This window comes from Pithys albifrons, chromosome 4 (genome assembly GCF_047495875.1).
Source record: "Pithys albifrons albifrons isolate INPA30051 chromosome 4, PitAlb_v1, whole genome shotgun sequence".
Lineage (NCBI taxonomy): Eukaryota > Metazoa > Chordata > Aves > Passeriformes > Thamnophilidae > Pithys > Pithys albifrons.
Window position 1 is genome coordinate 14051277 of NC_092461.1, and position 15941 is coordinate 14067217.

At 44.7% G+C, this 15941-nt stretch overlaps 2 protein-coding genes across 6 annotated transcripts in view; one reads left to right on the forward strand and one right to left on the reverse strand.

Moving 5' to 3' along the window:
• Positions 1–5862, reverse strand: part of RELCH (RAB11 binding and LisH domain, coiled-coil and HEAT repeat containing) — an 82853-nt gene extending 76991 nt beyond the window's left edge. For both annotated transcript variants that reach the window (XM_071553521.1, XM_071553517.1), the window contains exon 1: positions 5180–5862. In XM_071553521.1, the coding sequence (XP_071409622.1) occupies positions 5180–5657 (478 nt within the window). In that variant the 5' untranslated portion in view covers positions 5658–5862. The remainder of the gene's footprint in view (positions 1–5179) is intronic.
• Positions 5863–6086: 224 nt separating this feature from the next.
• PIGN (phosphatidylinositol glycan anchor biosynthesis class N) overlaps positions 6087–15941 on the forward strand; it is a 113218-nt gene continuing 103363 nt past the window's right edge. For 2 of the 4 annotated variants that reach the window (XM_071553522.1, XM_071553526.1), the window contains exon 1: positions 6087–6139. The gene's annotated coding sequence lies outside the window, so the exon portion shown is untranslated. Of the gene's footprint in view, positions 6140–6178; positions 6263–15941 lie in introns of those variants that run through there. The other 2 variants (XM_071553523.1, XM_071553525.1) reach the window with 2 other exon arrangements.

Genomic DNA, 15941 nt, shown 5'->3' on the forward strand with positions numbered 1-15941 from the left:
ACCAGGACTAGAACAACAAGACATTGCAGTCAAAACAAGATAGAAGACTCGGGACCCTTGGAGGCACTCCAAACAGAGCAGTCCTGGGATTGGCACCAGAGTGGTATGAGGGGTAAGGGACTCTTGGGTTGGATGTAACTATTAGTTATGGTAATTAAGTAGTGTTATAAATTGGTAAGACCCCTATCATGGACACACATGTCTTTGTAAACTTGAAAGTTTTCAGTAAAAGAATTGCTCTCTGTTTTACCCAGACTGATATTGTTTCAAAAGTTTTTCCTCAATTTTAGGCAACACCTGAACAATCTACATTACATCCCAAGTCACTCCAACACAGATATCAGCCAAAGCTTAAACTCATCCATCAGGAACAGCTTCCGGCAGACCTGGTTTCACTCATTTGTCAAGTCCAATAGTTGCAAAAGCCTTAACATAAGCAGCTTGTAAGCTGTGAAATGCGTGTCACTGAAAACTTGTCAGAAATACCAGTGTCAGTAAAATGGAGAGGGGTTTAAAGCAGTCACAACTAGAGAAAGTTCACCTGGCTTCTGTATCAGTAAAGCCGACATCAGAGCCCTACGAAACCTCTCAAGTTTCATCCAGGCATTACTGTCTTCTGGCAGGTCTGCAGGGAACTCTGCTTCTCTTTCCTTCAGTGTTATACAGAAACCTCTACTCTTTCAACTGTTTTCTGTACTTCATTTGAGAGACAACATTCGGTATTTCCCATCTGTTAACACCAGCAGTTTTGAGTACCTATCTATCTGCCCCTTTCTATCCTATTCTTACTTAGTGGAGCACCTTACCCCAATCAGGTAGTAAAACCATTGTCTTACCCACAAGTTGCCAATCTTCCTCCCAGTATCTGCAGAGATGGACAATAGGACTAAATATTTTTGCTTACTTTCATAAAGTAGCAAGCAAAGGATTTGAGCTGACAAGAAGAAAACATCTAATGACTAGTTAGAGCAACAAAACTTATTTGTCATCTTCACAATTTTCTGTCTTATTTAGACTGCCATTTAAGATTAGGTATAATGAACTTCCTTGAGGCATCCCCGTCCTGCTGTATTTTCATCAGAACAAAAATCTGGTGAAACACTGATGACAAAGTCCCTCACAAATTTACAGTGTCTATGACTCAGGATTGAGAGCTGTTACCAAGACATGCCCTTCTCACAAAAGTATAACCAATATGCTCTTCCCACATGGCTTTTTCCGGTAGGAACCATCTGAATTTCAAAGGCTACAAGCCAAACAAGAGCAATACTTCACAGTATCAAAAACCAAACCAAACCAAACCAAAACCCATTAAACTTGCAAAACCGTAAAAAAGCCAGGAGCTTACTATGAACAGGCAACAATATTTCATGGTTTTGTGCTCACAGATTAATTTAATATCACTGGAATCAAATCCCCAGAAAGTTATAAACAAATTTATTGTGGCAACAAATCATCTCCTGAAAACCCCAAATGTAACATAAGTGTTCAAAGCCCTTCTTTATCATTTTCATTAAATCTGCTTCAAATTTTGAGAACATTGAGCTTTTGCAGCCAAAGAAAAGAAATGGCAAATTATAAGACTAAAGCTAGTTCTAATAGTGTAAGCTGCACCCTTTCTGGAAAGTGCATTCATCAAGTATAGTAACCAAAGCACATCATATCAATCACATTAAAAAAAAAGGGTTCTACATCCACTATGCTCAGGCTTGAATTACAGTCATGGGTATATATGTATAAAACATTTGATTTACAGAAACCAGGATGAGACATTTGAGCCACAGTTTTATTTCTGAATTTCAAGTGTCTCAATTTGTACTGTACCTTCTCATGCAAAAATGGGAGGGACAAAAATTTAAATTTAATGTGTAGGTGCTAACTAAGGCCTTGTAAAACGCTTTACAGTAGAAAGGAGGGACTTCCAAACCATGCCATTCACATAAGTAGCATCAGAAATGTGGTTATCAAAATGGCAGGCAGATGTGGAGCTACTGCTATTGAAACCAGTGGAAAAAGCTGTCATAAAAATTTGGGAAGGTCTAGCAGAGACACAGGACATGAAGGATGAATGTATACAAGTGATGCACATCTAAAGGAATAGTGTTAATGCCTTCATAGCAGGAATTTGCTTCAAACTAGAAGGACAAAGTTGCTAGATGTGGGAGATTTTTCACTACAATAATCTTGATCTCCATTTGCAGCTGTGACATTGCTCCTGCTGGAAAAGGGAAGTGTGTATTTGCAAAGTAATAAATCCTAGTCATCCGACTGTCATTTGCTGTTGCAACCAAGCACCCTGAAGCATGGTTCAAAGACAAAACAGCTACTAAGTCACTAGCTGATCACATGATGCTGGTTGTTTAAATCCGATGCTACTTCATTAACATCTCTTTAAAGCAGTCTATGAAGATGGTGAAAAAACCCCACCAAAATAAATTCCAGCATGCACTCATCGTTTAGCTTGCCTACAAGGATTATGAAAAGTGCCGATGAACACTTGTACTGAAATTCTCCTATGCTGTATAGCAATGTACGGTACAAAAGCTTTCCACTGCTCAGTGGAAATCTTCAGGCAGCATTCCAAACATACTTCACATTCAGTAAGAATTACCAGTCCCACTTCTTTTTCATACACTTGAATTATGAAAAATCTTAGTATAAAGCAACAGAAATTCATCTAACGTTAAGACTGGAAGGAGCAGATACAAAGTTGGCACTGAGAAGAAATCATGACTTTAGAAATCAACAGAACTAAATAATTTTTTTATGATACTATGATTTATTTTCATTGAAGCATAAAAATCACATCACCTTGAAATGGCAATCATGCCAACCTGCACTACTTCTACATCAACAGTTTCTGTTTAAAAAGCTGTTGGTTTATTCTAAAATACCTTTGGCATATTCACGCAAGAGGATGCACAACTCTCTGATACATTCTCTACAAATCTCTGTTAGAATTCATAAATGCAGGTACAACTGACTTGGTCTCTGAACAAAACTGCACATTTTTACTAACCTAGGAACCTATTCAGACTTAGTCTTAGATCTGAACAGTAGCTCAGTCATCTACCTAAATCAAGTAATATCAGATGCTTAAGAAGGCAATGAGGGAACACTTCCAAAGACAATAATTTTCAGCCCATCAGTCTTCCGCAATTTATTTGTTACTATTTGGAAAATGGCATAACTTCAGAGACATGAGACTATGAGGTCTTGTTGAATCAGAATCAGTCTGAACAGCACTGTCACCATTGTGAGCTCAATGCCTGACTCCAGATTGCAAGAAAGTCTGATGGCACCAAGTTAAAAAATCTACATGAGCTATACAAAAATATTTTTTCATTTGTTCTGCATCTGTTACCTTTCAGTGTCACTCAGTGTGAACTGGATTTTGAATCACTGTTGATACAAAAAAATCCTTTGAAAAGCACACTTCACCTGTTGTAGATACTACATTTCAAGGCACACTTCACCTTTAGTATAAACTCTAGCATGAAATTTAACTTTAGCACACTTCAGTATAATTAAACCTCTCCAAAGTAAGTCTTAGTCCCCCTTCTCTCTCTCTCTCTCTCCTGCCTTCTCCCTCCTTTTTAACAGGGACATCCCAGACATCTATCAATTAGCAGGTCAACAAAATAATAATTAAAATGTATATTGGTCTAAGATTGCAAGAGGTCATTTTTTTGTGTGCATAACAACACAGCTAAACAGGCTGTTGTTTTTCTAATTCTACCAGAGTATGCACAGTATTGACAACTGGAAACAACAGATTATATTAACAAAGAAAAGAGAAAGTTTAGTCCATTGGATGAATTGACTGGAATCTCCAAGAAGGCAGCTTGGGGATGAAACAGAAATTTACATCAGTTCAAAGCCTTGAAGCACAAGTTTTCAACATTCGCTAATCATATTTTGAAGAAGACCACACTGAAGCTCTCACTTGGGAAAAAAACAAATATGAAATTCCAATTATTCATAAACAAAATAACCAGAACATAAACACCACAGCAGAAATTTAATAAAAAGCGCCATTCATTTTTTAAAAGATCCTGAAATGCACTAACAAGCTGAAAGTTTAGATGTCTCTGATTACCCCAGCCACCTGGATACTATTAGTTTTTTTCAAGCTTTAAGTGTAGCTGCATCTTTGCAACATTAGGAACTTCTAAAGGAAAAAAAAATACAGGACTATTTACAAAATACCTTTAGATATCTTAGAATACATGTAAGTCTTTAACCTGTCTCCTATCCACAGCTCCTTTAATTTCAACACCTTCTCACGAGTTCATTAAGTCCTCAAAAGCGAGATGGCTGGGCAGCTTATCTTTCCCAAAGCCAATTCCACAGGCTGTCTGCCTTTTAGAACTCTAAATTTTTTGTCAGTAACATTGATAAGACACACAGGCAATTTTATTCTAAGCCATATACTCTACTTTAAAACTCAAAAGCTTTTACGGTCAGCTACATCACGTGACGACTGCCCCAATATCTGCATCACTTTTCCTCCCTGAAGCTGGACTAACCCAAATTTATTTACTGCTCCCTGTCTCCAAATCCCAACATGGTGAGCTAAAGACTGCAGACAGCATCAATTACAGGAAACATCGTATTAGTTGTGTAAGACCTGTGAAACTCAGACATATCTTTGGGTTCATCAGCAGAAATGCTGGCATGCTGACACCCGTTTGTACATCTTACACGCCGTTTTCGACAGGTTTTAAACTTCAAATGTAGCAGTCACAGCTTAATAGTCCCCTTTTTCTCCTAGCACTGTATGACTTACCTCTTGGCAATAGGCACTGAACACGGCACTAAAAATCAAGGCTGAAATTACCATCCTCTAACATTCCTTCCACATTTAGCGGACACTCGTGACGTTCCCAGGGATACGATACTCGACTCAACTACACAGACGATACAGACTCGACGATACAGACTCAACTACGCCTGTAGGACCAGGGTAACAGCGTTTCTGGCAGCCATCTCCTCAGCCGACCTGCTCCTACAGTCCCAGCTTACAGAGAGCAAGGAATGACTGGAAGCAGGAACGATGCCAAATGACTTTCTCAGCCGCACAGCGGCACCGTGAGCCATCCCTGCCCAGCCCCGTGCGCCCACCGGCGGCTGCCGGCGCTCCCCAGAGACCCTCGTCGCCCGAGCTGGGGTCACTTACTGAGCTGCCCGGGTTCCTTGCCGCCGGCTCCACCGAGCCCGCTGCCGCTGCCCAGGCTGGCCAAGGCCCCGCCGGCGGGCGGCGTACCGCTCTGCCGCTCAAAGTTGCCCGGGTTGGAGAAGAAATCGCGGAGCCGGGGCAGCTCCCGGCCGCTCTCCAGCAGCTCCGTGTGCAGCTCCAGCGCCGTCAGGAGGAGCTGGTCCCGCAGCAGCTGCGCCGCTATCGCGTCCATCGGCACCCGCGACGGCTCCCCCGTACCGGCGGCGGCATCGCCCGGCGCTGCGGCTCGTAGTCCCGGCAGCTCCTCGGGGCTCCCCGCCGCCGCCTCCACCGGCTGCTGCGGGTACGCCGGCCCGGCCGGCTCGGTACTGCTGCTGCTGCCGCCGCCGCCGGCCCGGGCCTCCTCGGGCTCGTCCTCCTCGGAATCGCTAAGGAAGGGGTTCACGCTACCGCCCCCGCCAGCCGCCGCCGCCGCCATTTTACAGCCCGGCGCTACCGCGGCCGCGGCGATACGGCGGCGAAGCCTGCACGGAGCCGCCGGTGCCGCAGCCGCCCCTCCTGGCGGGGCCGGGTCCACTGCCGGCCACTTGCGATGATGATGCTGATGATGCTGACGCTGCCGCTGCCGCCACCGGCGACCGCAACGACAAGCGGCAGCGACAACGACTCCGCCTCGGTCGCCTCCCACGGCCCCACTATCGCTTCCGGAACCCATCCCTCGCGAGAGGGTCTGCGGCCAACCACGAGCGGCTCCTGGGCTGCCGGACCCGCCCCCTCCGCGCTAGGCGGGCCCGAGGCGCGGGGGACGGCGCTGACGGGCGTGTCAGACGGGGCGCGGCTGAGGGGCCAGCCTGGCGGCGCAGTCGGGGCGCGGCCGTGACAGGACACGCCCGGGAGGGAGCGTGTCTGGGGCGTGGCCAGGACCGCCAGAAGCGGAAGTGGTTCGCGGCGGGGAGAGGAGTGAGTTCTGGCGCGTGCGCACCCAGCGCTTCCCGCAGGGAAGGGGCGGTGGAGCCTCGGGCGCATCCCGGGGCGGCATCCTTGGGCACGGGGGTGGGTGCGGGCTGTGCCTCATGGCCTCTGGTGAGCTTTGGCGGCTCTGCGGGTTGCACGGCGATCGCCCAGCTTGTTACTGGGGCGGGAGGGGTGCCGGGCTCCACTCGGCCTCACAGTCCGGGCTGGGGCTCGCAGGCCTTCGCCGGAAGACCTCATGCCTGGACTGTGTTGACCGGACCAGCGTGGGGCTTTCCGGGGAAAGCAGCACTCTGCGAAGGCCCTCGGGCGGCTGTTTTGACATTGCAATGGGCGAGAGTGGAGTCACCTGGGGCTGTTTAAGGAAAGCCTAGATGTGGCATTTAATGCCATGATCGAGGTGATGTGCTGATGTTCCGTCGTAGTTTGGACTCGACGATCTAAGAGATCTTCATTGCCCGGCATCAGGTGTGCCAGATGGGCCTGGAATTAGGGAGAACACAAGCACAGGTGGGAAGTAAGCTTATGGCTTTTGGAAGAAGGGTAAGGCACCTCAGGAGGACTACAAAGATGTTGTGATGTTCTGCAGGAAGAAAATTAGAAGGGCCAGAATCCAACTAGAACTTGATCTGGCTACTACTGTAAAAGGCAACAAAATGTGTTTATAAGTACATCAGCAACAAAAGGAGGGCTAAGGAGGATCTTCATCCTTTATGGGATGCAAGGGGAAACAATGCTGAAGGGTGAGGAAAAGGCTGAGATGCAGACTGCATTCTTTGCCTCAGTCTTTAATAACAGCCCCTTGAGCCAGAAAACAGGAACAGGCAGTGGAATGATACTTGCATAATTCAGGAGGAAATGGTTGCTGACCTGCTATGCCACTTAGACACTCACAAGTATATGGGACTAGATGGGATCCACCCATGGGTACTGTGAGATCTAGCAGAAAAGCTCATCAAGTCACTTTGAATCATTTGTCACAGTCCTATCTAACTGGACAAGTGCCAGATGACTGGAGGTTGACAAAAGGCCCTACAAGAAGGGCCGGAAGGAGTATCTGGGGAACTATATGTGTGTCAGTCTGACCTTGGTGCTAGGAAGGTCCTGGAACAGATCATTTTGAGTGCCAGCACATGGCATGTATAGGACAACCAGGGTGTCAGGCCCAGACAGCATGGGTTTAGGAAAGGCAGATCCTGCTTGACCAGCTGATTCTATTATGTGACCAGGTGAACGCGGATCATAGATGAGGGAAAGGCATTGGAGGCTGTCTGCCTGAACTTTTCTAAAGCCTTTGACCCTGTCTCCCACATCATGCTTTTGGAGAAACTGGCTGCTCACTGCTTGGACAGGTGCACTGTTCACTCTATAAAAAATTGGCTGGGTGGCCTGGCCCACAGTGTGTTGGTGAATGGAGCTAAGTCCATTTCGTGGCTAGTCACAAGTGGAGTTCGTAAGGGCTCAGTACTGGGGCCAGTCCTGTTTAATATCTTTATTGATGATCTGGATGAGGGGATGGAGTGCACTCTCAGTCAGTTCACAGATGACACCAAGTTGGGTGGTAGTGTTGATCTGCTGGAGGGGGGTATGCTTTGCAGAGGGATGTGGACAGGCTGGATCAGTGGACTGAAGCCAGTTGTATGAGGTTCAACAAGGTCCTGTCCTTGGGTCACAACAGCTTGGTGCAGCACTACAGGCCGAGACAGAGTGGCTGGAAAGCTGCCCAGCAGGAAAAGACTTGGCAGTGCTGGTAGACAGCTGGTTGAACAGGAGCCAGCAGTGTGCCCAGGTGGCAAAGAAGGCCAGTGGCATCCTGGCCTGGGTCAGAAACAGGACTGGGTCAGTGGTCATCCTCTCTGTACTTTGCACTGGTGAGGCTGCACCTCAAGTTCTCTGTCCAGTTCTGGGCCTCTCACTACAAGAAAGATACTGAAGTGCTGCAGCAGGTCCTGAGAAGGGCAGTGGAGCTTGGTGAAGGGTCTGGAACCCAAGTCTGATGAGGAGCAGCTGAGGGAGCTGAGATTGTTTATCCTGGAGAAAAGGAGGTTCGGGGGGACCTTATTACTTTATACAACTACTTGAAAGCATGTTGTAGCAAGGTGAAGGTTAGTCTCTTCTCCCAGATAATAAGCAATAGGTAATTCAATAAATGTGTGAATGTGGCATTTAGGAACACGGTTTGGTAGTGGACTTGGCAGTGCTGGGTTAATGGTTGGACTTGATCTTGGAGGTCTTTTCCAACCTTAATGGCTCTATGATTCTATAAAGTTGTGAAATTACCATTCTTAAAAAGATGATGTGTTTACAAGTCGGAGTGTAGCAAGAGATAGTGTTTGCTATTTAAAGAAGTTCAGCTCATTAAAAATTGTGCAGAGCAGTGCCAGTGTTGGTTTCTGTTTTGTTTAAAATAATGTTCCATTTCCACTAATGGGAGCTCTGTGTAAAGCTGATTTGCTAGAAGTTACTTACTGGGGCTCGACTCTTGATAATAGAATAGTAGGAATGTTTTGCAGTGATATAGAGACTTAAAGACAATGTTGAGTGCTGTCAGCAAACTCGTTTACATGGTATGCCTACAAAAGTCAGTGCTTGCTTTCTGTTTTGAATTTGCATTTTTTTTTGTAAATAGTATGATCAATTTTTCATTCTTTCCTGTCATAAACTTTGAATTTTATCACTACCTTATTATGTTGTTGATATACAAAAAGAGCGTTAAGTGGTGAAGCGTGAACTGGTTGTAGCATAAAGTAAAACGATGCTGTGTTGAAAGTGCTTTAAAATTCGAGTGGGATCACAATAAGAACAAAAACATTTTACTGTTCCTTCTCTGGTGGAATTAGGAATCCCTAAAGAAACCGTCATCTCTTTTCTTTCCTTTCTGGAGAGCTAAAGTGTGTTCCGTATCTGCTTGTTGAAAGCCGAGTCTGGTGTTGTGCCCCTTCCTTTAGGATGCAGGGAAAACCCTGCCGGTGTCCTGCAGCGGCCTCCAGCGACGGAGTATGCTCGCATGTGACTTGATTACAGGGTAGGGAAGGGTTACTGCGAGGAGAGTCCAAACGCTCAGTTCTCCCTTTCTCTTAAGAAACTAATTTTTGCAGAGTTCTGTGTGCTGTTACAGTAAGGACTGCCTTTTTTTCACTCTTTCTCATCGAGAATAGTAGTAGTAGTAAAATAGAAAATAGTAAAAACATTCGACTGTTCCAGTAGTTCGGAAGAAGCTTGTTTGGGTTTGTGAAACTTAACAGAAAGATTTACAGATGTCACTCAGTTGTTCCAAAATTGTTTATCGATGATGAGGACAAAGCTGACATAGCTGAAATGTGTATTCCAGAGCTAAAGAGTGTAGGTAGGAAAATGTGCTTTTAATAACATACTTTAAACAGTTTCTTATGTACCAAAGGGGTATTGTTTTGAGAAACCTGTGAAGAAAACCTGATAGTGTAGTACTTTGGAGGATGTGTGAGGAAGAATAAGATGCATGGGTTCTAGAAATAGAGTATTGTATAGGTCTATGTGAGGCAGACAACTACAAATTAATTTCTTTCTTAATTTATTCAGTAGTCGTTCTGAGAGAGTCAGATTGTTTATCAAGCTGCTTTGTCTCTTTCTGGAGTTGGGATTTCCTTCTAACTTTTAAAGAGTTTGAGTTCTGTGTCTGAAGAACAGTGTAGCTAAATACATAATGAAAAGTCAAGTATCCAAAATACAAGGGGCTTGTAGAAAAATGATCTTCAGAGGTTTTGGGACAAGGTGGTTTATAAGTGGTTTTTTTCATGAACTTTGGAATTTATGATTGTTGAGATGGAAAATAAGTAGAAAAAATCAGCCTTTGCTTTTATTGTATTGATTTTGGTAGGAGTGTTACATCCTGAGCTAGTGGTTCAAAGTTTGATGAACTTAAATATATATGACCAGTTTCAGGTTCCCTCTGCTGTTCAGTGGGGTCATGGGTATGTGTGCTCTCTTTCTGTTCTACTCTGGTGCAGTGTCAGCTGCTTTCACTGCGAGTGAACACACAGTTTAAATCAAGCTATAAGAGGTTTTCTGTTTCAGCTTCTACAGACAAGATTAATTTCATTTAAAGTAATTAATTCTGTTAGGTACATATTGGTTTATACCTAAAGTATATAAATTAATGTGATCTAATGAATCATACAGTGAAGTAGGGTGGTTTTTTCATCTTATTGGAATCCTAATCAAGGCACAGGGAACAAAATAATGGAAGAAAAAGCTGAAGGAAGTCTGATTTTTACTTTAAAATAATTTCTGTGTGATCTGTGAGTTCTGCCAACTCTTGCTCAAGTTTTCCTCTAAAACTGAGTTTTCTGAAAGTTTGTTTGTCCATTTATGTTTCTTTTAGACTTCTACCCCCTTTCAAAAGTAATTCAAAGAAAATTATGATTTTTATATTTGCGTTCAGACCTTAAAAATGAATTTTGGTGCTTTGTAAACTCTCTGAGCTCAAAAATATATTGATATTCTGCAGGAGCTGAATAGTGCAAATGTTGAGACTCATAATGTTGGTAGCTTGTGCTTACTGACCTCTGCCCTTTCTCCGAAACTGTATCTGTTCCTTTTTAGCCACCAGCACTCTTGCCACAAGCGTGGGTAGGGCCCTTCCCCAAATCGTCATTTGCAAAGCCTAGCCATAATCATGATGATCTGTTCCAGTTTTAAGGGCATGTTTTTTAATAAGAGTAGCCTGTACCAGCAGCTAATAATTACTTGTGTGGTCCATACAGATCTAGCTTGATGGGGAGAAACTGACTAATTTAATTGGGTTTTTAAGTAAAAGTAGTACAGGAATGTGAAGGGGCTCTCAGAGATATTTTCAGCCTCCCCAAAAATGCAATAATGACCCATGAAATCTGATGAGGACCTGAATTAAACACAACAAATCCCACAAATCCCTTAGAATTCAGCTTTGGCTGTGCTTTTCTACCTCCAAAACTGCTGTTTTGAAGCATTACTGTAAACAGTGAATATTTGGAAGACTGCCATCAAAAATAGAGCAAGCAAACACACTCAGAGCCTAAGGACTATTTTAGAAAACTTGTTCAGGTTTTATTATGTGTGAATTTATGTTTTTGTCAGAAAGAATAAATGGGAAAAATGCTGTTACAGTTACGTGAGGAGACATAAATTGCAAGTCAAAGATGTGACCTTTTATGACACCTCATACACTTGAGTACTGAATTTCTTGGGCTTTGTTCACCTTGGCCTGAAAGATGTTTGGAATGTAGGCTGTCCAGAAAGCTGTTGTAGAGGGTAACAGAGCACTCTGAGATGTTGTACCTTACCCTGCCTCACGGTGGTAAAGGGCAGTGTAGATAGCGAAGGGAAACAGTGCACAAAGTGAAGTAGCAAAGCAGCCACCGTAAAATCGTTCTTGAGTTCTGAGGTCTACAGGTAATCAAGTGCAAACGACAAGCTGTTTTGCCTGAATTTGTTATGGTGTTTTTTATTGAAACTTTGTGAAGGTCAAGTCAATCAAATCAGAAACATGGGCTAATTTGCAGCAATGCTACTTTGGTAACTGTGCTGCTTCTCTGTGCTTTTGTGGGTTGTCTGCTTCATGTTACTCTTCTGCAATTTGGTACTTGCACCGTTTTGAAAAAAGAAATCCATATATTTTCTTTATATGGCTTGCATACTACAAGTAGTGTGAGAAGCAGGCTACAGAGAATGAAGGAATCTGAGGACATGGTTTGACCATACTGAGATAACACTGTTGGGAGCAGATACAGTCCTGTCCTGGTGCCAACACAGAAGTTTGCTTTAGTAATTTGAGGAACTAAACTACAGTGAAGTCTTCTTTATTCTTCCTTCCCCCTGCCCTTTTTTTTTCCTTGAGGTTATTTTCACTTGAATTAATTCTCCAGAATGCTTGACTATACAGTTGTACAGATGGCTGTGGCAACCCAAGGAAGAGATTTGACATTAGAATAAGTAGGCAGAGCCAGAGAAGGATAGGACAGCTCTCTGCAGCTGTACTGGCTTGATTTTCCTTGTAGTATTTGTTACTGTGAAAACCTCTTGTTCTTTAAACTGCTATTCCCATGACAGTTATTTCTGTCTAAAAGACCTGATAAAATATATTTGCCTTGCTGATCCCCTAAGTATTTTGGAAAATATGCTTTTAGCCACAAATTTGTATAGATGGTACTGTCCAAGTGAATAACTGTTACGCAGATAATAGACTTTTTCTGTCACCTCAAAACTGGCTGCTTGTGTGCTCCCTGAGAGCAGATACTAGGATAGGTAGACTTCACATTCTTGACATGAAGCTGGGTTTGGTGCCTGTCTCACAATAGTTATTGTCATCTCTCTGGAATCTTCTCTGTCAGTGCTGTATTACACCCCTCTTTTGCTAGAGAGCTCAGGAAACTACAAATGATTCTCCATTTTGGAGGAGAAGATGTGATATCATAGAATCATAGACTCGATTGGGTTGGAAAAGATCTCCGAGATCATCAAGTCCAATCCTTGGTCCAACTCCAGTCTGTTTACTAGATCATGGCACTCAGTGCCACGGCCAATCTCAGTTTAAAAACCTCCAGGGATGGTGAATCCACCACCTCTCTGGGCCGCCCATTCCAATGCCTGAGCACTCTCTCTGGAAAGAATTTTTTTCTGATATGCAACTTAAATTTCTCCTGGCAGAGCTTGAGCCCGTGCCCCCTTGTCCTATTGCTGAGTGCCTGGGAGAAGAGACCAGCCCCCACCTGAATAGAACTTCACTTCAGGTAGTTATAGACAGTGCTGAGGTCACCTCTGAGCCTCCTCTTCTCCAGGCTAAACACCCCCAGCTCCCTCAGCCTCTCCCCATAGGGCTTGTGCTTCAGTCCCTTCACCAGCCTTGTTGCTCTTCCCTGGACTCGTTCCAGCACCTCAATATCCTTTCTGAACTGAGGGACCCAGAACTGAACACAACACTCAAGGTGTGGCCTCACCAATGCAGAGTACAGGGGAAGGGTCACTTCCCTGGTCCTGCTGGCCATGCTATTTTTGATACAGGCCAGGATCCCATTGGCCTTTTTGGCCACCTGGGCACACTGTTGGCTCATGTTGAGCTTCCTGTCAATTAGTACCCCAAGGTCCCTTTCTACCTGGCTGCTCTCCAGCCACTCTGTGCCCAGCCTGTAGTGCTGCATGGGGTTGTTGTGGCCAAAGTGCAGGACCCGGCACTTGGCCTTATTGAACTTCATCCCATTGGAATCAGCCCATCTCTCAAGTCTATCCAGATCCCTCTGCAGAGCCCTCCTGCCTTCCAGCAGGTCAACACTCCCTCCCAGCTTGGTGTCATCAGCAAATTTACTGATGATAGTCTCAATCCCCTCATCTAATCCATCAATGAAGATGTTAAACAGGACTGGACCCAACACAGACCCCTGGGGAACACCACTGGTGACTGGCTGCCAGCTGGATGCAGCTCCGTTCACCAGCACTCTCTGGGCCCGACCCTCCAGCCAGCTCTTAATCCAGGAGAGGGTACACTTGTCCAGGCCATGGGCTACCAGCTTTCCGAGGAGTATATTATGGGAGACAGTGTCAAAGGCCTTGCTGAAGTCCAGATAGACCACATGCACAGCCTTCCCCTCATCCACCAGGTGGGTCACCTGATCGTAAAAAGAGATCAGGTTGGTCAGACAGGACCTGCCTCTCCTAAATCCATGCTGGCTGGGTCTAATCCCTTGTCCACCCTGAAGGTGCTGTGTGATTACACTCAGGATGAACTGCTCCATAACCCTGCCAGGCACCAAGGTCAGGCTGACAGGCCTGTAGTTGCCAGGGTCCTGCTTGCAGCCCTTTTTGTGGATTGGGTGACATTCTCCAACTTCCAATCATCTGGGACCTCCCCAGAGAGCCAGGACTGTTGGTAGATGATGGAGAGTGGTTTGGCAAGCTCTTCTGCCAGCTCCCTCATCACCCTGGGATGGATCTTGTCTGGTCCCATAGACTTGTGAGGATCCAGCTGGCTCAGTAAGTCACTATTTCCTCCTGGAATACAAGGGGACTATTTGGCTTCCTCTCTCTGTCTACCAGCTCCAGAGGCCAGTTGTCCTGAGGGCCACCTGTCTTTCTGGTGAAAACTGAGGCAAAGTAGGTGTTAAGTACCTCAGCCTTCTCCTCACCTTTGTTAACTATATTTCCCTCCAAGTCCAACAGAGAATGGAGGTTTTCCTTGCCCCTCCTTTTGTTATTAATGTATTTATAAAAGGGCTTTTTGTTATTCCTAACAGAATTAGGCAAATTAAGTTGAAATTGCACTTTTCTTTCCCTGATTTTTTCCTGCATGACCTAGCTATCTTCATAAATTCTTCATAAGTAGCCAGCCCTTTTTTCCACAGTCAGTAAACTTTCTTTTTATCCCTGATTTCTTTCAGAATCTCCCTATTTAACCCAGCTGGCCGTCTTCCCCTCCGGCTGGCCTTTCAGCACACTGGTATTGCCTGTTCCTATGCACTCAAAACTTCCTGCTTGAAATGTGTCCATCCCTCCTGTACCCCCTTGCCTTTAAGGGTTGTTTCCCAGGGTATGCTCTGTATTAGTCTTTTGAATAGGCCAAAATCTGCCCTCCGGAAGTCCAGTGTAGAGGTTTTAATGATGGCTCTCCTTGCATCTCTGAGTATTGAAAATTTTGTTATTGCATGGTCACTATGCCCCAGGCGGCCTCCAACCACTACATCTCCTACCAGCCCCTCTCTGTTTGTAAACAGTAGGTCTAGCAGGCCCTACCCCTGGTAGGCTCATTTACCAGTTGAAGGAAATTGTCCTCTATACACTCCAGGAACCTCCTAGACTGTCTCTTCTCTGCAGTATGAAGATCCCAGCAGATATCTGGCAGATTAAAGTCACCCACAAGAGCAAGGGCTGGAGATTTTAAGACATCTGCCAGGTGCTTCTAGAATAATTCATCTTCTTCATCATCCTGGTTGGGCAGTCTGTAACAGACTCCCACAAGGGTGTCAACCTTGTTGGCCTTCCGCCCTGATTCTGATCCACAGGCACTCAGCCTGTTTCCAAGTTGGGATTTGTCAGGGACTGGGTCAGCCCTGGTGCCGAGTGTGATGCAGGACCCTGGAGAGCGCCGGGCTGCGGGAACTGCGGGCCTCGGGAGGGTACCGGCCACCGCCCCCTCCGCCCTTACACACCCCCCAAGCTGTGCCTATCCCTGGCTGTGGCATGTCATGCGTCTCTGGTTGACATTGCTTTCCTGGTGTGTCTTCACCTCAGGCCTTGGATGAGCTTTTATTCTCAGTGTGAAACTTAACTTGCCTATGTCTGTGTCAGATTTGCTGTGAGCTCAAGTCTGGCAGGTATAGCTATATAAAATATAAATTATGCTAGTCAGTTGAATATTATTCAGCAATACATTATTGTCAACCAGCTAGCATAAATAAGTAGTACTTTTGAACTAAAAAGTTCCAAAGTCTTCTTTTTTTGAAAGAAAAAATAAGCTTTTGAAAGGGTTGAAAACTACAAATTGATTATTTGACATATGTATGCCTTTTATGAAAGTATTACTGTATTGTTTTCTTCCTTCAGACTGAAGGTATTGGCAAATTAACATTCAGAGGCTTATGTATAAGATTCAACAGATGTGGCTCGTTACTATTTGACATAGTTCCTGTTTATTTGTAATGGCTGATATCACTAAGCAAATGTGACTTAATAAAGGAAAAACAACTCTCAGCTTTTTTAAACCTGCGTTATTCATACTAGCTTCTATGGAACCTGCTTTAAGCACTGTTTGGATTTTTTGTTAAAGAGTGAGGTTTTTCTCTGT